Raw genomic sequence first — 21,810 nt, 5'->3', positions numbered from 1 at the left:
GCAGATGCTCACAGGCAATCATTGAACTGAGAACAGGATCCCAAATGGGTGGGTTACAGAAAGGATTGAAAGAGCGAATGGGGTTTGCAACCCCATTATAACAATACCAACCACCCAGAGCTCCAGACCTCCCAGGGACTAAACCACTATCCAAAGGGTACAAATGGACAGACCCATGGATCCAGCTGCATAGATAGCAGAGGATGACCTTGTTGGGCATCAACAAGGGAAGAGAATCTTTTGGTCCTTCTAAGGCTCAATGTCCAAATGTAGGGGAATGTCAGGGCAGTGAGGCTGAATAGTGTGGGTAGAGGGGCACCCCTATAGAAACAGGAGGAATGGGAATGGGATATGGAGATTATGAATGGAATACTGGGAAAGGGGATAACATTTGAAGTGTAAATAAAATATATCCAATTTAAAAAAGTAGATAACTTTATATTAAAAAGACAAAGCTGAATACTTGTGATAGAGCCAGGAAAAATGACAAGTCAAACATATTTATTATCTTGCTCTTGAAAAAAAATCAATTATCTGACTCTTACCAAAAGCATATTCTATTGTGTAAATACAACCTTAGGAAACATGAAGTTATAACCTGAGAACAAATTGTAATCTTAGGGCAAATCAATATGCTTTTATATACCCAGGCATTAGTCTCCAGTGTGACTTCCCCACTGGTGATTCTGAGTCCTGACATTGAATCCCTGTATATTTTATACTATACCTTTCTTTCCTCTGTTTGATTATTTCCAGAACTTCTGATATCTTAATTCCTCCTTAGGTTTTGATCCCAGTCTCAATGATATGCAATGTATACACTTGGTGCGAAACACAAAGTTATAGATGGAGTTAAAGTGTAATAAAAGTTGGATAACTTTTCCTGATGAATGTTTAATTAGTGACGATAAAGGATGTATCTAGGTGTCCATGATAGTGGTCAATAGTTAATCAACATGTATATCTACAACTTTTGTATCAAGAAAGATGAAAAGCCAAATAAGATACATGAAGTTAATAAAGTTTGAAGTTAATATAAAGTTAGTGAAATGCACAAGAAGAGAAGACAGAATCTAAATCTCAAAACTTTTTGGAAAATTGACCAAAATTCACAAAATGAACTTTAGTGGAGGAACGATATATATTTATATTTAGTTATCAAATGAAAACACTAAGTATAAATGAACTTTTCAAATTAACACATATAGAAGAGATCCTTTAAAATATTAAATATATTTGGTGCATATTTGTCATATAGAGTACTAGTCAATGTAGATGTAGAACTCAATAGACACACAAATAGCAGACATGCCCTCATAAAAAGTTAAGACTATAGATATTAAATAAATTATTAGAGATAGGGAGTATTCAGAAATGTACAATTCTCTAGACTTTACTAATGGAGAATATGGCTAATGTGGATTGATATTTGGCTAATGACTATTGAATATCTGACTTATGTCAACAAAAACACTAAATCTTACAAACTCTAGGGATTAAGAAAAAGTCTGCTTTACTCCTTCCAGCCCTCAACCCACACATTTGTACAAAATGTTTATATTCAGTATTTTTCAGACACACAAGCCAGTTGTCTCAACTCACAGCAGTTGTGATCACATGCACATGTCCTTCGCAAGCTCAAGTTAGAGAAATTTCTACCACATGTGGAGAGTGTCCATAAATTTCTATGCCAATCTAAAGAACAATTGGCAGTTGAACTCTCCTGAAAGTGGGGGACTCCTATTTTTTAATGGGTACCATCCTTTTTTGATTGGCCACACTCTTACGCTGGGATGGGGGACGATAAATCTAATAGTACATGCAGAATGCACTGCATTTGATTTTTATCCAAATGACATGAAATTGGGTATTTGGGTGCCTAGGTAAGGGTGGTATGTTTCTGGAAGGAGTGAAGCTTATGAATATGATCAGAACATATGGTAGAAAAATTTTAAAGAATAAACACAATGTAAGAAAAAAGTAAGAAAATACTTTGGAATCCATACAGTTTCTTTTTGTAGTTTATCTCATATAATTATTATGACACATACCTTTACTAAATATAATACAGAATTAAAAAATAAATAAATAACCAGCTAAAGGTAGATGGGAAATAAATACTGTTCAAGAACACATGAGACAGGTATCTTTATGTGGTTTTGTAACTTTGGTTACATTCTATTCATCATTACCAACACTATAAGTTGAATGACAAAACATGGTCCTCTTATTGTGTTATTTTGTTTGAAATGCTATGTTTGTCTTATGAAACAGAGTTGGATACTCTTCTTTATTTTCTTTGGGATGGGCCTAATATGTATAAGAGTACTGTGGAGTGATTATCAATATTGAATTACCTCATGTATGCCATGTGCTTAGAGAAATATGTGTTAATCAGCAAGATCTCAGAAAGTAAATCTTATGTTGGAAAAAAATTAAGGATCTATACCTATTTTTATTTAAAAATTTGTATATGAGTGAGGCATCTCAAAATAAGAGAGATATTAGGCAATATTATACTTTCTTCTTGTTGTGAAGTCACTAGAATCAGGCAAGTGAAGGAAGTAATGAGGTTGATGAATTTTCTGAAACTACCTCTCATGGGTGAGAACTCTATATTCATTCATCCTCCAAGGAGCTCAATCTGAGTATTATTCCAACCTCTCTCAGGAACTAGGGGTTTCTCATTTCCCTGTGCCCCAAGTGACCTAAAACTTTGTTAACTCCAGGGACTGTGGCTTTGGGTAAAAGAGTCATAAAAGTATTGCTATATCCAGCCTTCATCTATTGCACACACAGTTAGGCAAGGCTGAAACAGAGAATATGTCATGGTTGATCTGTTTTCTTGGGCTTAACTACCTATATAGATCAGGGATCAAAAAAGTGGAATAATGGATTTGAAAGTGGATACTGTTTTAAGATCAGGGAGTAAGATTCAGTGGAAATAGGACTTATGTATCTTTCTTAGAAAAATCTGGTTTTGCAAAATTTATAAAATTCAGATCTAAGGAGGCATTAAATATCATCTTGACCCATCCTTACCAGTTTAAACTTCAACTGAGAGATTTTTCTATTGTCTACTTTGTGGAGTGTGTGATTATGGAGGCAAGGGACATGCTAGTATAGATGGCTTAACTTTCAGATTTCCGTAGGATCTGTAGCTAACATCTTATCAAGTACTACAGGTCTCAGGAGCAGGTGATATTGAAAACCTTTCACTTAAAGAAAGCCTTGATCAGTTTTTTTTTTTTTTTTTCTGAAATTATTAAGCATGCTTGCTTTAAGAATTTAGGGTCCAATGGTCTTTGGAGTAGTTTTGAAAGCATCTAATACTTACTAGACATTCTTTAACATAAACATATAGTTGGATTTTAGATAAGGTAATTTGCAAAGAGAAGGAATATTATATAACAAACAATACATTAGAAAACAGATAACCATGTACACACATACATATAATTTTTCTAGGTTGGAGGTAATAAAAAACAGGTGGGGTAAAGGTACACATAATGCAATAAAGCATGAGTTACAAATTTGACATCCATTTTTGGGAATTAAAGAGAAAAATATACAGTTTATTAAAGATTAAAATTTTCATTATGAATTAATTGTCTTAGATAGATTTATCATTTTTAAAATATCGATTTGTGAGTTTATCTGTACAGGAAAATTTTGTGCTAAAAATATTTAGATTAGAGTAAGTAGAATAAATCAAAAGGAAGGTGACTTTTATGCTAACCATGTACTTAGTTTGATTAAATATTTTTTCTTAATACCCCAAATGTGACAACCGTTATTCTGAAAGTCAAGTTGAAAAAGATAAAAAGAGATAGAAACTTTTTACTCTTATGGCTGGAATTAGATTATCCTTATTTGACACAGTATGGCCAGTGATAGGCAGAGTGACAGATACTGGCTACCACTTTTAACCCAGATAACGTAGTACTATGTCTCTCTTCTTCCCCTTTCATCCTTTCCCTCTCCCTATTTTTCTTCTGCCAAGCTATTTCTCTATTCCTTATCTGTGCTATCTGGTTAGCTTTCTTAAAATACAGAGATTTTACCTATTGGCACTTTATTATTCCTATTTTAACTACACATGCCATGACAAAAATGTGTTGTTCATTCATCCTACTTTCCTTTCCGGGGTACCATCAAGAGAACTCTGTTCATCTATCTCTGAAGTTCTTTTTTTATTTTGAATTTTTTATTGGATACTGTGTATTTACATTTGAGGTGTTATCCCTTTACCCTGCCCAGCTCTCTTTCGTCCTCCCTGTCCTTTTGCCTTCACAAAGGTGCATTCTATGCTGATCACCCTCTCTACTCCATTGCCTTGTCATTCCCCTACATTGTGAAAACATGCCCTTCATGGAACAAAAGCCTCTTCATACATTGATGCAAGAGACTGCTATCTTCAGTCTATCTACATACACAACTGGATCAATAGGTCTCTCAAAGAGTGCACAAAGGTTGATGTTTTACTCCATGGGAGTTTCGGAGAGTTTTGTTGGTTGATAATGCTGTTTATCACATGAGGTTGCAACCCCTTTCAGCTCTTTAGGTCCTTTCTCTAGCAATATCATTGGGGTCCCCAAGTTCAGACTGATGGTTAGCTGCAAGCATGCTCAGCTGTATGTATATGACTTTAACATAGTCCTTGATAGGGCATCTCTGTCTGGTTCCACCCAATAAGTACTTTTTGGGACCAGCTACAGTGCTTGAATTTGGTGACTGCATAAGTGGTGGATCCCCAGATGAGGCTGCTTCAGAGTGAAGTTTTCTTCAATCCCTGCTCCTCTATTTGACCTTGCATTTCTTTCCATGAGAGTTTTGTTCTCTTTTCCAAGAAGAACTGAGGCATCCCCATTTTGATCTTCCTTCTTTTTGAGCTTATCAGTGAGTGCATCATGTTGATGGACATCTGGGTTCTTTCCAGCTTCTGGTTATTATAAATAAAGCTGCTATAAACATGATTGAGCATGTGTCCTTGTTATATGTTGGAACATCTCTGGGGTATATGCCCAGGAGTGGAATAGCTGGGTTTTCAGGTACTACTATTCCAATTTTATGAGGAACCACCAAAATGATTTCCAGAGTGGTTGTACTAGCTTACAACCCCACCAACAGTGGAGGAGAGTGTTCGTCTTTTTCTACATCCTTGTCAGCATCTGCTGTCATCTGAGTTTTTAATCTTAGTCACTCTAACTGGTGTGAGGTAGAATCTCAGGGTTGCTTTGATTTGCATTTTCCTGATGACTAGAAATGTTGAGCATTTCTTTAGGTGCTTCTCAGCCATTCGATATTCCTTAGCTGAGAATTTTTGTTTAGATCTGTATTCCATTTTTAAAATAGGGTTATTTGATTCTTTATAGTCTAGCTTCCTGAGTTTTTTTTTTTTTTTTTTTTTTTTTTTTTTTTTTTTTTTTTTTTTTTGTATATAGTGGACACTAGCCCTCTATCAGATGTAGACTTGGTAAAGATCCTTTCGCAATCTGTTGGCTGCTGTTTTGTCTTCTTTACAGTGTCCTTAGCCTTACAAAACTTTGCAATTTCAAGAAGTCCCATTTGTTAATACTTGCTCTTAGAGCATAAGCCATTAGTGTTCTGTTCAGGAATTTCCCCCTGTGCCTATGTGTTCTAAGCTCTTTCATACTTTCTTTTCTAATAGCTTCAGTGTACTTGGTTTTATGTGGAGATCTTTGATCCACTTGGACTTGAGCTTTGTACAAAGAGATAGAAAAGGATCTATTTGCATTCTTCTGCATGCTGACTGCCAGTTCAAACAACATCATTTATTAAAGAAGTTGTCCTTTTTCCATTGAACATTTTTAGCTCCTTTGTCAAAGATCAAGTGACCATAGGTGTGTGGGTTCATTTCTGGGTCGCTCAATTCTGTTTTATTGATCTACCTGATTATCTCTGTACCAATACTATGTAGTTGTGTTTTTTATCACAGTTGCTTTATAATATAACTTGAGATCAGGAATGGTGATTCCCCCAGAAATGTTTTTATTCTTTAGAATAGATTTTGCTAATCTAGGTTTTTTTTTTGTTATTCAAGGTGAATTTGCAAATTGCTCTTTCCAACTCTATGAAGAACTGAGTTGGAATTTTGATATGGATTGCATTTAGTCTGTAGATTGCTTTTGGCAAGATAGCCATTTTTTCAATTTTGATCCTGACAGTCCATGAGCATGAAAGATCTTTCTATCTTCCGAGGTCTTCTTTAATTTCATTCTTCAGAGTCTTGAATTTTTTTTGTTATACAGATCATTCACTTGCTTGATTAAGGTCACCCTAAGGTATTTTATAGTCTTTGTGACAAGTGTGAGGGGTGTTGATTCCCTAAATTCTTTCTCAGCCTGTTTATCCATTGAGTAGAGGAAGGCAGTTAATTTGTTTGAGTTAATTTAATAATGAGTCACTTTGTTGAAGTTGTTTATAAATTGTAGAAGTTCTCTGGTGAAAATTTTGGTGTCACTTAAGTATACTAACATATTATCTGTAAATAGTGATATTTTGCCCTCTTTCTTTCCAGTGTGAATTCCTTTAATTTCTTTTTGTTATCTAATTTCTCTGGCCAGGACTTCCAGTACTATATTGAATAGGTAGGAGGAGAGTGGGCTGCCTTGTCTAGTTTCTGATTTTAATAGCATTGCTTCAAGTTTGTCTCCATTTAGCTTGATGTTGGCTACTGGTTTTCAGTCATTGCTTTTACTATGTTAAGGTAGGGGCCTTGGATTCCTGTTCTTTCCAAGACTTTTTTATGAAGGGTTATTGAATTTTGTCGAATGCTTTCTCAGCATCTAGTGAGAGGATCATGTGTTTTTTTTTTTCTTTTAGTTTGTTTATATGCTGAATTATGTTGATGGATTTTCATATGTTGAACCATCCCTGCATCCCTGGGATAAAGCCTACTTGGTAATGTTGGATGACTGTTTTGAAGTGTTCTTGGATTCACTTTGCAAGTATTTTATTGAGTATTTTTTGCATCTATGTTCATGAGAGAAATTGGTCTGAAGTTCTCTTTGTTTGTAATGTCTTTTTGTGGTTTAGTTATTGTCTGAGCCCAACTTGGACAATCAACAGGTCTCCCAGTGCCAGAGCGAGGACTGAAAGAAAAAAAGAGATGGTTAGTTAAATCTGCAACATGTCTTCGCCCAGCTTTGAGATTGAATCATGGAGGCTGAAGTGAGGCCTTGTTGTTTTTCTTATTTGAAACCACTTTATTTACATGCAGAAAGATTATATCAGTTCTAAGACAGGGAACAAGCAAGTTAACAATCAAAGATCCTATAAACATCTTTCTGGAGGCCAGGGGTGAAAATCAGGGATAAAGAGGGGGTCTCACAAGACAAAAAGACTGCTAAGCCTACATCCTTTGAATCTGCTCTGTCCAGACCTACATTTCTAAGGGTACTCCTGGAGCTTAGCCTGGAGCTTTAAATGTAAATGTAATTCCCTGAGTTTCAGTCCTGTTTTGCCCTGAACTTCAGATGCATCTCCCCCTTATTAATTATATAAGCAAGACTGTGTTTGTCTTAGGTCATCTGACAGAAACACTTCAATTACCTGAATTTTTTTTTTTGGAATCACATTATTTCTATTGGTATTCCCTATTAATATTCTGAATTAACATGGAATACAATATCAATGCAATTCTGGCTCAGGTTGGTAAGGTACTATTCAGAAGTTGTCCGTCCTTGACTGACAGCCTGTTAATAATTCCGGGTGGGGGTCTGTTCTCACTGTCAAGCCATGCATCTTGGCAGCCAGCAAGTTGAAGTTGTAAAAGACAAGCCTTATCACAACAGGCAGGAGTAAAAGTTTTCCCAGGATTAGAAAAACTAGCACAATCAGGCCATACACACCATTCTTGAAGATGGACCAAGAAGGAAATACTAACTTCAGGCCACCAATAAATTTGTCAGCAACATCTGCAACATCGTAGCTCAGCAGGGCAGCATTCTTCAGATTAATAATCTCAGTGTGTAATGCTAAACATCTAGAAAAGTGTTAGAACAATGACAAATACTCTGCAAGTGTCCCTGAATCTTCTCCCAATTATAATGACTATCATTGCAAAGCTTAGAAGTAGCACAAATCCATTGGTACTTAGCATGGCATTCAAGGTGGCTTCTTACTTTTAAACTTTGAAACTCCTCCCCAATAATTTGAACAGTTATAAAGAGCGTCAATACATTGTTCAAAATGCCTTACATTGAACATCACAGAAGAGACAAAAGTAATTTTAACATGACCAATCAATGAGAGATTAGAAGGCTTAGCACACACACACACTAACTCAAGATCAAGATCTAGATGCTGCCCCAGTTTTGTCTATACCCAGTGTAACTTCATAGAGAGCTGCAGCCAACTTCCAGATATGGCATTGGAAATGGCCTGATTCTGATTGCCAAAGGCCTACAGACATCTCTTTTTGCCCAATGTCAGATTGATTCCCTGACTAAACAATGATTTGCATTTTACTGGAAACATTAAACTACATTGGGGTTGATTATAACATTTCTTCCATCTAATAACCTTGTTAAATACCAGCTCCACATTTTCTGTGGGTTCTGATCCACAAGGTCTTATCTCATGAAGATCAGGGGGCAAACCCTTTATAACGTTTAGGCATTCCCATCTCTATGCTTTGGGCTACAGTTTCTGAAATGTTTTTTCTTCCAAATTTGAGGAACCACAGAATTACAACCATCATTTGTGCTATGCTTCACAAAGCAAACAGGAGTCCCATCACCCACTGGATTAAAAGTTACAGTCTTATTATAAATTGATTCCCCAGTCCAGGAGGTCCTAGAAGTAGAGTATTATTACTGGTCATACAGATATCAGGTCTCAACCACACTGCTGGATGTATCAGTTGGGGGTCAGGAACATAGGCCCAGTAGACTTCACAGCTTGCAGGAGCCACTGTCATCATCATAAGAAAGAGGATCAGGAGGGCGGGGTTGCTTTCTCTGTTGCACCAGCCTTTCTGGCAGCCATTGAGCTCCATTTCTTCCTGTGAAAAGACACAACCTAGTTGTCCCCAGTATAGGGTCGGGTCCATGCCATTTGCCTGTTAAGGGATCCTTCCATTTTATGGGAGCATGAGTGGAAGAAGTGTGAGGATTCCAAAAGCGCTTAGCAGCTGAATGGCCATGAGCATCCAAATTTAAGAAATTTAAAATAAAAAAAGCATGATTTAAATAATTTTGTGGTGTATGGGGATATAATTCTACCTCTTTTATGTTAAGAAGGTAATTCTTTAAAGTTCTATGAGCTTGGAGCTTGTTCCACAATACTTTGTCCTTGAGGATTATAAGGGATCCCAGTAATATGGGTAATTTTAAATTGTTGGCAAAAGGTCTCAAATGCAATAGCCAGATCCATTATCTGTTTTAATCTGTTTAGAAACACCAAGTATAGAAAAACAGCATAGGCAATGACTAATTACTTGCTTAGTTGCTTCTCCTGTTAAAGCAGTAGCAACTAGAAAGCCTGAAAAGGTATCAATACCCACATGTACATATCTTATTTTTCCAAAATCAGATATATGAGTGATATCCATCTACCATAATTGATTAGATATTAGTCTTTGGGGATTGACCCCAATATGTGGTACAGGTAGAATGTGAGGACATTCAGAACAAGTTTTTATAATTTGGCTAGCACATTCTCTAGAAATACCAAATTGTTGTCTCAAGCTGTTACTACTTTGGTGATATAAAGAATGAGAAAGCTTGGCTAGCTGTTCCTGTGTAAAACCTATGATCTGCCTGGTATGCAAATCGGCTGTGGCATTGCCCTCACTAAGGCGTACAGTATGAGCTCTCAAATGCTCAATAAAATATGGGGAAGTATGCTAACTCAAATTAAGTTGTATTTGTATGAACAGGTGCAATATTTGGGAATTAGCAGTGTCTAGAAAAGGAACAGTCTCAAGCAATTGTAAACCATTGGCTATGTATTGGTTATCAGTATACAGGTTTAAAGCTTGATTATTCAACATTTCAAAAACAGCCACCACAGCACTTAGTTCAATGACTTGTGCTGAAGGTGGGGGGAACTTAAGGGAATAAACATGAGATCCAATTACATATACTGCCTTCCTTTTAGACAATCCATCTGTAAACACGGTAAGTGCATTGTCGATGGGCTGAATGCTTAGGTTTATAGGGAAAAAAAGAAAAACATGCATAGAGGCAAATTGCAACAATGTGTCCTTAGGACAGTGATTATTGATTTTACTTGAGAAGTTTGCACATACAATAGGCCAAATGTCAGTATTCTGAAATAGCCAATCTAATTGTTGTTTGGAATAAGGAATAAATATTTCATCAGGTCCTTTCCCAAAATATTTTCATAATTCTATCCTACAGTTCTGTATCAGCGTAGCAACAGTTTCATAGTAGGGAGTTAAGACTACATCAAGGGTCCTTTCTGCCAAAGGACAGCTGTGGATGCATGAGTCTTAGAAAGAATGCAGACAGCCAACAGGTGACTATAATCTATATTCTGTATCTGCTGTTGGCTGATAGCTTCCTCCACCTTCTGCAAAGCTATGTGTCCCTCATCAGTTATTTGTCTAGGGGAATTAGGATTTGCATCCCCTTTGAGGATATCAAACAAGGGCTTAAGCTGTCCTGTGGTAAATTTAAGGTGAGCTCTCAGTCAATTAACATCTCCCAACAACCTTTGAAAGTCATTCAGAGCAAGTAAGTTGTGTTTTCTCATCTGAATTTTCTGCGCCACAATCTGCTTAGGTTACAAATGGTGGCCCAGATATTGCAAAGGGTATTGCCTTTGAATCTTTTCAGGGGCAATAATTAACCCGTGAGATTTTAAAGCCTGTTGCATAAGAGCAAAGGCTTGTAGTAAAACTCCTTCAGAGGGATCAGCCAACAAGATATCATCCATAAAATGAACTATGTAAATAGGATTTAATGTTCTAACCTCTTGTATTGAGGTGACAACAAATTTTTGGCACAATGTGGGGCTATTAGCCATTCTTTAAGGCAAAATCTTCCAATGGTATCGCTTCATTGATTCCTTGAAATTACAGACAGGCACACTAAATGCAGATCTTTTGCAGTCATCAGAATGCAAAGGAATAGTATAAAAGCATTCCTTCCAATTTCTAATAATCTTGTATGTATTCTTTGGAATGGCTGGTAGAGTGGATAGACCAGGTTGTAGGGTCCGCATAAGTTTCATAATCCCATTAACCTTCCACAAATCTTGCAATAACCTCCACTTGCCTGATTTCTTCTTAATTACAAATATAGGAGAATTCCAAGGAGAAGTAGAAGGTTCAATATGACCAGCTTGCAATTGCTCCTGCACTAGCTCTTGAGCAGCCAGAATTGTTTTCTGAAGTAAGAGACTACTGATCAACCCATATAGGGACATTGATTTTCCAAGCAATCTTATCTGCATGGTGCATAGGCTTGCCAATGGTCTCTGCTAAAAATACCCTAGACCTGCTTTTCCTTCTCTAGGGGTAACTTCCACAGGCTCTATGCCCTGATTTTGTCTTCTCAACCCTTGGCTAGGCAAATAACCACAATTAAACATTTGTTGTGTAACTTTGTTGTTCAGGCTATATAGAAGGACTCCCATGTCCTTCATTATATCCATCCCCCACAAATTAATAGGCAAATTAGGATCAATATAAGGCTGCAAATATCACTGGAGACCTTCCTCATCTTCCCAATGTAAGAGATTACTGCTTTGCTTTGCCCTACCCCTTGTGACTGGGTAACACTAACCATTTTAGGCCAAGATGCAGGCCATTGAATAGAGGTTATTACCGATACAGCTGTTCCTGTATCCAGTAGTCCTATAAATCTTTTTCCATTTATCCTTAAGACTAACTCAGGCCTTTCAGCTTTTATATCTTGCACCCAATAGGCATCAGAAGAACCAAATCCTTTTGCTCCTCGAACTCGGGTCATAAACTGATTTTTAATCATAATCAACAGCACAAGGATCAATTGGGCAATTTGCTGCCTGGGTTGGATGACCAAAACATGAGTAGGTGAAGAGGTCATAATCTTAATTTCCCCAATAAAATCTGCATCTATAACTCCTGGGGCAATTATCAATCCCACTATAGCAGCGCTGTTTTTTCCAAGTAATAATTCTACACAGTTCCTGACAACGGACCTTATATTCCAGTAGCAAGAACCTGCATTCCGATTTCAGGGGTTAATACTGTGTAGGCGGAGGGACTGAGGTCCAATCTTTCTCTGCCTGGGGAGGCTCTGAAGACATCCCGAAAGGATTGTTTTTCTGGGGAACAAACTGCATTACCTCCGGGGCTCGGGCTGAGGATTCCCTAAGCTATCTCTCTTAGACCAATGCATCCCTCTCTGACATCTAGGACAAAGTCCCGGTTTCTTTCCATTACTATCTCCCTTAGTTCTATTAGGACAACTCCTCACTTGATGCCTTGTCTGCCTGCATCCAAAGCAACTTCCCGGAGGCCCATTGACCCTCCTTTTTCCTTTCCCAGTCTGCTGAGACAAAACTTGTTGTACAGTTTTTTTCCCTGAAGTGCGGCAGCCAGGGCCAGACCCTGCACATAAGAGGGACCAATATTGGAACACAATCTAATCTAGTCTGTAATAGACCCAGTCTTTATATAAGGTCTTATGGCGGCCTGACAAGCTATGTTCGCATTCTCGAAAGCTAGTTGTTTCACCAAAAGCGTTCCCGCATTAGCGTCTCCAAACACTCTCCCAGACACTTTAATCAGCCTATCAACGAATTCCTTAAATGGCACATCAGGTCTGTGCCTTATTTTAGAACTATTCTGAGCCATGTCTCCTTTGTTAGGTAAGGTATTCCAGGCCTTACAAACAGCAACACCAATTTGAGCATAAGTACCAGGATTACATTCTAACGGACCCTGTATGTCCTAAAAACGATCTTCTACTGCTAACATCTCATAAACAACCAGATTATCAGCTCTAGCATTTAACTCTGCTGTCTGCTGGCATCTTTCCAAAAATTCCGTTTTCCATAACAGATAATCACCTCCCCCCAAACACACATGAGCTAACTGTTTCCAATCTGCAGGCAGAAGATCCTCACAGGACAGGCCATCCAACAGAGCCATGGTAAATGGAATAGTAGGTCCATACTGGGCACATGCAGTTTTTAGTTCTTTTAGCCGTTTAAAAGGAATGGGACTGGTATCTAATGGAATTTCCCTGTTGATCCTGCCTTTGAAACACAGGCAGTGTAAAATATATCCTTGTAAGTCTTCCCCTCATTCCATAGCCTGCTTTAGTCCTGCCTGGAGAGGTGACAACCCAGTAACACTAGGATTAAAAGTTAGAGGTTTCCCCTCATTCATGCTACTCTTTAGAGTCACTGGGGAAAGTCTATATTTTTGGTGCAGCTGTTGGTGTGTTCTCATCGGAATCTGATCTTGAGTTACTCTACCATTCTCTGAGGACTTGCTCAAACCTCTCAACAATCAGAACTAGCTTCTTTTCCTTCATCTTCTGTCTCTGAGATATCCTTGCCTGTTCTTTTGCCAAAAAATACCTCAAGGACATCCCAAAAAGGAGGTTGATCTTTGATGCTTTGTGGCCTCTTTCTCCAATTCAATTTTGTCTTTGGCATCGAGAGGCTCACTCCTCTTTCCTGCCTTATCTGAGACTTCCGGAATAGGGGGTGCAGATGGAACAATTTCATCTTTTTTTTTATCACTATTTGCATCTTCTAATATCTTATTTAATTTTACACTGTCATGTCTAGGATCTAAAGTATCCATAATCAAGGTCCAGAGGCTAAAAGCATCTACAGGATTTTTTTTCAGGACCATGCGTTGTATAGTACTCTTTTATCCCTTCTCCCACTCTCTCCCAAGACTGCAAACTTACCGTACCCTTCTCTGCGAACCAAGGATAATCTTCTAAAAATATAAGAAACTGGGTAAGCTGTTTTTGACTTATTTTTGCTCCTCTGCCTTTCAACATATTTTTAAGCATACGTAAAAACAGCATTTTACTATTTTCTTGTCCCATTCTCAATGGATTCACTCACCGCTGGCCCAAACTTTAGCACGTGATTTTTTTTTTCTCCGAAGTGTCCTTCACTGAATCTGGCATGCTGGGTCCACATTGAGGGTGCCACTGTCCTCCGAGACCAGCGCCAACAATCAACTATTCCTCCAGAGCTGGAGCAAGGATTGAAAGAAAAAAAAAAAGATGATTAGTTCAAGATGCAACATGACTTCGGCTAGCTTTGAGGTTTAACCTTGAGGCTACAGCAAGGCCTTGAATAGTTTTCTTATTCTTATTTTGAACCACTGTAATAACATGCAGAAAGATTACATCAGTTCTAAGACAGGAAACAAGCAAGTTAACAATCAAAGATCCTATAAATGACTTTTTGGAGGCTAGGTATGAAGATCAGGGATAAAAAGGGGGTCTCAAAAGACAAAGAGACTGCTGAGCCTACATCTGTTGAATCTGCCCTGTCCAGAGCTACATTCCTAAGAGTACCTCTAGAGCTTATCCTGGAACTTCAAATGCAAATGTACTTTCCTGGGTTTCAGTCTTAAGTGTTTTGCCCTGAACTTCAGATGCAAATGTGCTTAATTCTAGCCCTTAAAGGGCACAGCACAGAAGCCAGTTTCCTGCTTAAGGTCAGCTTCAAGGTGTCCTGGAAAATTAATTACCCCACCACAACTGTCCACAAGTGCCAAAAAATGCTCTCCATAAGGTATGAGCATAATTGTGGCTTTGGAGAATGAGTTGGTTAGTGTTTATTGTGTTTCTATTCTATGGAATAGTTTGGAGAGTATAGGTAATAGGTCTTTTATAAAAGTTTGATAGAATTCTTTACTAAACCCATGTGTTCCTGGGCTTTGGTTGATTGGGAGGTTTTTGATGACTGCTTCTATTTCTTTAGGGGTTATGGGACTGTTTAATTGGTTTATCCTATCCTCATTTAACTTTGGTATCTAGTATCTTCCTAGAAATTTATCAATTTCCTCTAGATTTTCCAGTTTTGTTGAGTAAAGGATTTTGTAGTAGGACCTGATGATTTCTTCAATTTCTCTAATTTTTGTTGTTATTTCTCCCCTTCATTTCTGATTTTGTTAATTTAGATATACACTCTTTGCCCTCTAGTTAGTCTGGCTAAGCATTTATTGATCTTGTTGATTTTCTCAAAAAACCAGCTCTTGGTTTTTTTGATTCTTTGTATAGTTCTTTTTGTCTCTATTTGATTGAATTCTGCTCTGAGTTTGATTATTTCCTGCAGTCTACGCCCCTTGGGTGTATCTGCTTCTTTTTGTTCTAGGGCTTTCAGCTGTGCTGTCAAGCTGCTAGTGTATGCTCTCTCTAGTTTCTTTATGGAGTCACTCAGAACTATGAGTTTTCCTCTCAGTACTGCTTTCATTGCATCCCAATATTCCAGGATGTTCATGGTCATCTCGTTCTTAAGGGCAGGGAAATTTTCTTCTTTGATTTTGTTGAAGATATTTACGGTGCCTTTTAATTGATATTTTTCACTCTTTTCCACACCTATTATCCTTAGGTTTCGTCTCTTCATTGTGTCCTAGATCTCCTAGATATTTTGGGATAGGAGCTTTCTGGTTTATGCATCTCTTGATTTCTGTATTTTGGTTTTTCATCTTCAGGGTTTTCTGTTTTTGTGTTTTCTCTGTTATTTTTATTTCCATTTTTAATTACTTTATTTGTTCAGTTGTGTTTTCCTGTAGTTCTTTCAGTCATTTTTCAGGTTCTCCTGTAATTGTTTAAGGAAATTATTTATTTGCTTCACAAAGATCTCCATCATCACCAATTATGATTTCATGTCTAAGTCTTTTTTATTTCCTGGTGTATTTGGCAATCCATTATTTGCTGTGGTGGGAGAGCTTGGTTCTGATGTTGCCAAGTTGTCTTGGTTTCCATTGCTTAGGTTCTTTTGCTTTTTCCTCTTGCCATCTTGTCTGTGATTATAGGTGATCTTGTTGTCTTTGATTAGAGCCTGTCTTTCCTCTGAATCTGAGGGTCAGTAGGCTCAGGAAGAAAATTGCTTCTGGATGTTTGTTTCTTTGTGGGTAAGTAGTGAGTTCTGATTGCAATTACTCCGTTATGTCTTCATGTTCTCAGGTGGGAGAGCTCTTGCAAGACTTTTCTGGGGGCTCAGCTTTGTGCAGGCTGGTCCTGAGTCTTGATGGTGGTTCCCTGTCCCTCTTGCTGGGCCAGAGAGGACTGATCCCAGAGTGCACCACACTAGCTGTCCTCCAGGAGCTCCAGGCTATCCTTCCTGGGACAGTCTGAAGAGTATGTGGCAAGCTCCCTGTGGGCTCAGGCAGAAGAGCACTTGCAAGGCTGTTCTGTGGTCTCAGCAGTCTGTGATTGGGTCCCAAGTCTTGATCGCTGTCACCTGACCCTCTCACTGGATCACAGAGTACTAGATCCCACAGTTTACCACCCTATCTGTTTAGGAAAAAAACAAGTGTTCCCTCACTGAACAGCTGGTGAGGATATGGGGCAGGCTTAGGGCTTATGGTGGGCTCAGGAGAGAGAGCGCTTATAAGGCTTCTCTGGGGGCTTAGCTGTGTGCAGGTCTTGAGTCTTGATGGCAGTTCTGAAGTTCTACTTTTACGCTATATTGATCATCTGTCTTCAACTGATTCTAACACTTTTTTGTAATGATTCTTTAGTAGCACATTGCATCTTTTGAGATATGGTTCTAGGTTACTGGATCAGTTCTCACAGTGCATTTTCCAAGTATTTTGCAGCCCATGAAATATAGTATTTGTCTATAATGTTTTATTCCCTCTGCCATCTATTCTTACTATGCTAAACAAGTTGGCTCAATGCTGTTCTTTTCTAAAAAATCACTTGCAGTAAGACTGTTCTCATACATCATTCCTTTCCAGTCAACCCATGATATTTTTATGTGTTGCAGGTTATACTGAGTACAGTGACAGGCACACATACTAACTATGCTGAAGGGGCTGTGTGGGTTCTGCTGTCAGGGATTGTACCTTGTGTATTTTATTTCTTAGTCTGATATATATTTGTTCAATAATATCTATAGATTTGAGGTAGAAAACAATAAAAAAAAACCTTGTTATACCAATAATGCATACTAACTCATCATTTTATGCTGGCTGAGAGAGTGTGTTTATATATGACCTAGAAAAAATGATGTTTTGGGAATATCACATAACTTAGAAATGATCAATATGGAATAAAGAAATTAAATTGTTGATGCTTTGAAATAGCAAAGAGTCCTAATCTTTATAACCTTGTTAGTTTGCATTGTACAAAATAGGTGAGATAGGTAACTTTTGCACTTGCTGTATTTAGAGGCACATTTAAAGAGTTCTCTCTACTGACTGAGTGGATTACTTATACCGTAACCTATGCCTCTCAGGTTATTGTTTATCAGATACAAATAACTGAATACAGAAATAGTAGATGCTATCTTGCATCAAGTAGAAGAGGAGTGTATACTGTCAGGTTGTAATCTAGAACAATGGCTGGCTTTTAAAATGATCTTTGAAAAAACAGTACATATAGAAAAATATAGTCAAATGACTATGAAACATTAGAAGTGAATATGTGAATATTTAATAAGTTTAGGGGCATTTCAGAACAGTAAAAGAAAGATGGTAATAGAGATGGTGGATGAGCAAAGGTTTTGAGCCACTCAATTACCAGAGAAGGGTACTTTCTTGTACATTGTACTTTGTGTAGGCTGTGAAGGGTACTCCAGGTTTCCAGCTGTGGTGAGCTGTTATGTGGGCCTTTGTACTGTAGGATTTCCATGGAGATCTCTGGTCTATCTAGGTGCTCAGGTTCAGGTGAAGGAGAGAGAACTTGGGTGGGGAGGGAATACAGCTCCTGCTGCCTCCAATTGCGTTACTGCTCCACCTTGGTTTCAGCTGCAGCTTCTTCAGGTGATCCAAAATATTGGTTCAGGCTGAGACGGCAGGAGGATGACTATCTGGCGAGGGGTGCAGGGGAGCTTCTGTAGGAGAGTTTTAGGGAAACTTAAGCTCTTCTGCAAGCAGTAGTGTTACTGCTATTATGGCAGAAGCTCTTAGAGAAATTTGTGCCCCATCTGTATTCCTTTTGTATAGAATCCCTATATACACTTTTAAGGTGGGTCAGGGTCTGACAGCAGAATCTTTCCATTGGCTTGGTCTGAGGGTTTAGAAATATCTCATCTACATATTGAAGGATGTGGTCCTGCTTCTACTTGACTGATGGCTACAAACATCTCTACAGTGGTCTGTCGGGAGCCAGTAGCTATTTGAGAGGGGCCCGTCTGCCTGAGAGTTTAGGACGTGCCTATCTGTCCATCCCTTGAGGTCACTGAGCCTTCAACCTTATCTCTACCTGGACTCACATTATCTTTCACAAAATGCCTCCCCACACTGTTACACACTTTGGGGTACATTGGCAACATTTCTATCATTGGGTCATTTGTGCTTCTGTTATACCTCATCAATATTCTTATAAGAACCAAAATAAAAATGATTCTCCTTGATTTATCAAATGGACTTTGGTTATTTCTGAACTTTGGTCTCTGGTGAGTAGACTTTTTTCACATCTCCCCAGAAATATTGTCCAACAACAGATATAGCATAGTTTCAGCCCAAGATATATTGACACTGTCACTTTTGTGTCATTGCATGGCTTTGTAATGTAAGATACACTTCTCTGTGACTATTGTGGTAAACACTTTTCATTCTGTCTTAGTCTGTTTTATGTTGTATCTGAACACTACAGAGAATGTTATAGTAGGAGAATAAATACATTTTTCACCTTTCTGAAAGCTTTGAAATCGAAGACCTAATCTTCAGTTTTGATGACTGTTTTCTTTCTTTCTTTATCTTTGTTATCAATATTGTAATGGTCAGAGTCAAAGCCATGGGTTTCAATATCTTGCCTTTTTCCCCCAAAAATGTGGAGTAAAGGATGACACAGATTTGTATAGAAGCAGTGAATCTTTATTCTAAACAAAATGATAGTACAGATCAGAAAGCAATATCTGAGGAGAAATTGTGGGGCATATAAATAAAGATAGATATTCATGGGATCACATTTTTGCTTGGAGTTTTATGGAGTTCAATAGGCAGAGTTGTTTTGCTGAAGGGATGTAACACACTTGAGTCTTAATTTCAACTGATTGGCTTAGATTAGGTAGACATTTACTCCCTGTGCATGTCGCGTTCCACAGAGCAGTTTATTTTGATTATATACACACAGGTATACATAGGAAGGGGCTGTTAAACAGGATACGATCATAAAAGTTCACATTAAAGACACAGGTTGTCTGAATGTACATTTACTCAAACTAGTCTAGGTTAGATTCAGCCATCTTTTATTATATAAAGAAGGGTCTGTGACATATTTAAATATAAATAAGTTTTCAAAGAAAGTATTTCTAAGTGCAGTAATAATTTTCAAGATTCACAGTGTATATATTTGCAATCTGACATATGTGGGTGTCTATTTAGCCAGTAGGTTCCATGTGTATTGTCTGAAGAATATTTTGTGCACACAGTAGTTGTGGATAATGAGCTCTGTGGTTATAGTGCAAAAAAAATGAAGTTTCAAGGTGCTAAACAGTAGTCTGTCTCCCCCTCACATGCTGGAAGAACAAAGCTAAAGCAAAACAAATAATAAAAGAAAAACAAACAAACAGAAGTTTCTTCCACAAATGCTTTCTTGTGACATTAATCTATTAATGAGAAGCCACCATGAGTTAAACATATCCTATTGAGCTTTAATTTTCAGTATCTTTAGAATGAGGAGTAAGACATTGATTTAGAGGATGAGAGAGGCACTCGTCCTCAGTTCTTGACTCTTCCTGCTTATTTTTCTGTGGTTGAAGACCTATCTATTCTCCTTAACTCCATTTCACCTCATTGCCCTGTGTGACTGTGAATATTCATTGTAAATCTGAGATCTGCTACCACTTGCAAGGATCCTTTGAGCATGTGCAAGAGGAAATTTATAGACTATGTTATGAAATTTTCAAACACTCATCTCACTCATCTTTTAAGTGTGGGTAGTATTGTGGAATAGGTTCAGTCCTTAACTAAAGAAAGAGGAGACTATAAACATATGTATATCTATATAAGAGAGAGAGAGAGAGAGAGAGAGAGAGAGAGAGAGAGATTAACTCTCAACTCTCTATCTCACCTCTCTCTGCTTCTTCTTGAAGGTACAAGGTCAGCTTTTTTACATTTTACCTTTCCTCACCATTAAACCACAGGCAAAATTAAACCCATTGGTTTTTTTTTTTTTTTTTTTGGTTGCTTTTGTTATGTAAGTTTTCACCTGGGAGAGAAGAGTAAGCATCACCCTAGAAAGGCCTCTCTGAGAATACTAATTTAATTAATCCTGATTCCTTTATTTTCTTTATTATAAGCCTCGTTCATTGTTCATTTTGCTTTAACAGTATCATTGATATTATTTCACTCTTTAATTGAAGATGTGATTTTTTATTACTGTTAAAAATAGTATGCCTCACCCTAAACACATAATTTGGGGAGGATCTTGTTCCAAATAACTAAACTCTCTAATGCACACATATTACTCAACACAAAAAGTGTAAAGACTTGATTGTATCATCCATCAGCATAGTAATTTTGAACACTACTCTCAAAGATGAGTTCAAGCTTCTCCCTCATCTTATGAATAACTTGAGGTGTATGGGCAGAATACACACAGTGTATTTGTTCCAGAGCATGATTTGTCCTTAAACATCACATGTGTAGCCTGTGTTCTCCATTTTTATCAAAGGTCATTAACTTTTTATTTTATAGCAATTCTCAAAAGATAAAAAGATATACCCACAGGCACACTGCTCTACAGAAAATGTGTGATTTAAAAAAAAGTTTTAATTATAAAACTTACAAATCAACAATTACAGAAATTATAGGGACAAAATATAACATTTAGAAAATAAAAAAATGCATAAAGAATAAAAGTAAGCACCATTTCCTAGAATTAAGAGCTGGTTTTTATAGAAATGGTATTTCAACAGGCCACATACACATTTATTTTCTGTACTTGAATCTTTTCTGCACAAACAGTATCATTGGCATCCAGATTTTCAGAAGTATGGTTTCAGAGAGGTTCTCATAACTAAATTTCAGCTGAGTGGCATTTCTTCAAATTCTAGAATGGATAACCTTTAAGGAAAAAAGAATAATAAAGTCATATTAGGTGGAATGCAGTCAGTCCCACACTTTCCTTGCTGACTACTTCACCATGAGTCCCATATGCCCTTTTCTCATTCTCACCTTAAGTGCATCTCTGTCTTTGCAGTCAGCTTTCTTCCCTTGCTCAGGATTGTAAAACTATCTGATCCCTCCTGCAGTCTGAGCATAGTTGGAAGAGCAGGGTGTGTTACAGAGGCACAGGGGAAAGGAAAGTGCTGCTAGACCTCAGGTAAGGACTGAGTTGCGGAGTTTCATTGAACAGGGAGGTTAGGAAGAGAGAGAAAAAAACTTTGCTGGTGTAGCTGCAATATGGGAAGGTTTGGAATTTTGGCTAATGGCTGAGGTTTGGAGAACAATGGTAGTAAGAGCATTTCTGTGTGAATAAAGAAGTCATCACTCATATTTTTTAATAGTGATGTGTGTGTGTGTGTGTGTGTGTGTGTGTTTGTGTGTGTGTGTATTAAATGAATCTCACAAGGATGAAAGAAGGGTGGATTTTAGCACCTTGTTGTGGATTGTCCTGGTGATGTTTGTAGTTTAATGTTAATTTTGCCTGGACAATGATTAGATTGCTGCATACTTAGGTG

At 37.7% G+C, this 21,810-nt stretch overlaps 1 protein-coding gene across 2 annotated transcripts in view; it reads right to left on the bottom strand.

Annotated features, from left to right (window-relative positions):
* Nucleotides 1-19,050: 19,050 nt before the first annotated feature.
* Nucleotides 19,051-21,810, bottom strand: part of LOC308434829 (interferon-activable protein 203-like) — a 32,709-nt gene continuing 29,949 nt past the window's right edge. For both annotated transcript variants that reach the window (XM_080935260.1, XM_080935261.1), the window contains exon 8: nt 19,051-21,193. In XM_080935260.1, coding sequence (XP_080791386.1) covers nt 21,173-21,193 — 21 coding nt within the window. In that variant the 3' untranslated portion in view covers nt 19,051-21,172. The remainder of the gene's footprint in view (nt 21,194-21,810) is intronic.

The sequence above is a fragment of the Micromys minutus genome (genome assembly GCF_963924665.1).
Source record: "Micromys minutus genome assembly, chromosome: 1".
NCBI classification, from domain to species: Eukaryota; Metazoa; Chordata; class Mammalia; order Rodentia; family Muridae; genus Micromys; species Micromys minutus.
Note: the sequence above shows the minus strand (reverse complement) of the source record. Positions and strands in the feature narration are given on the sequence as shown.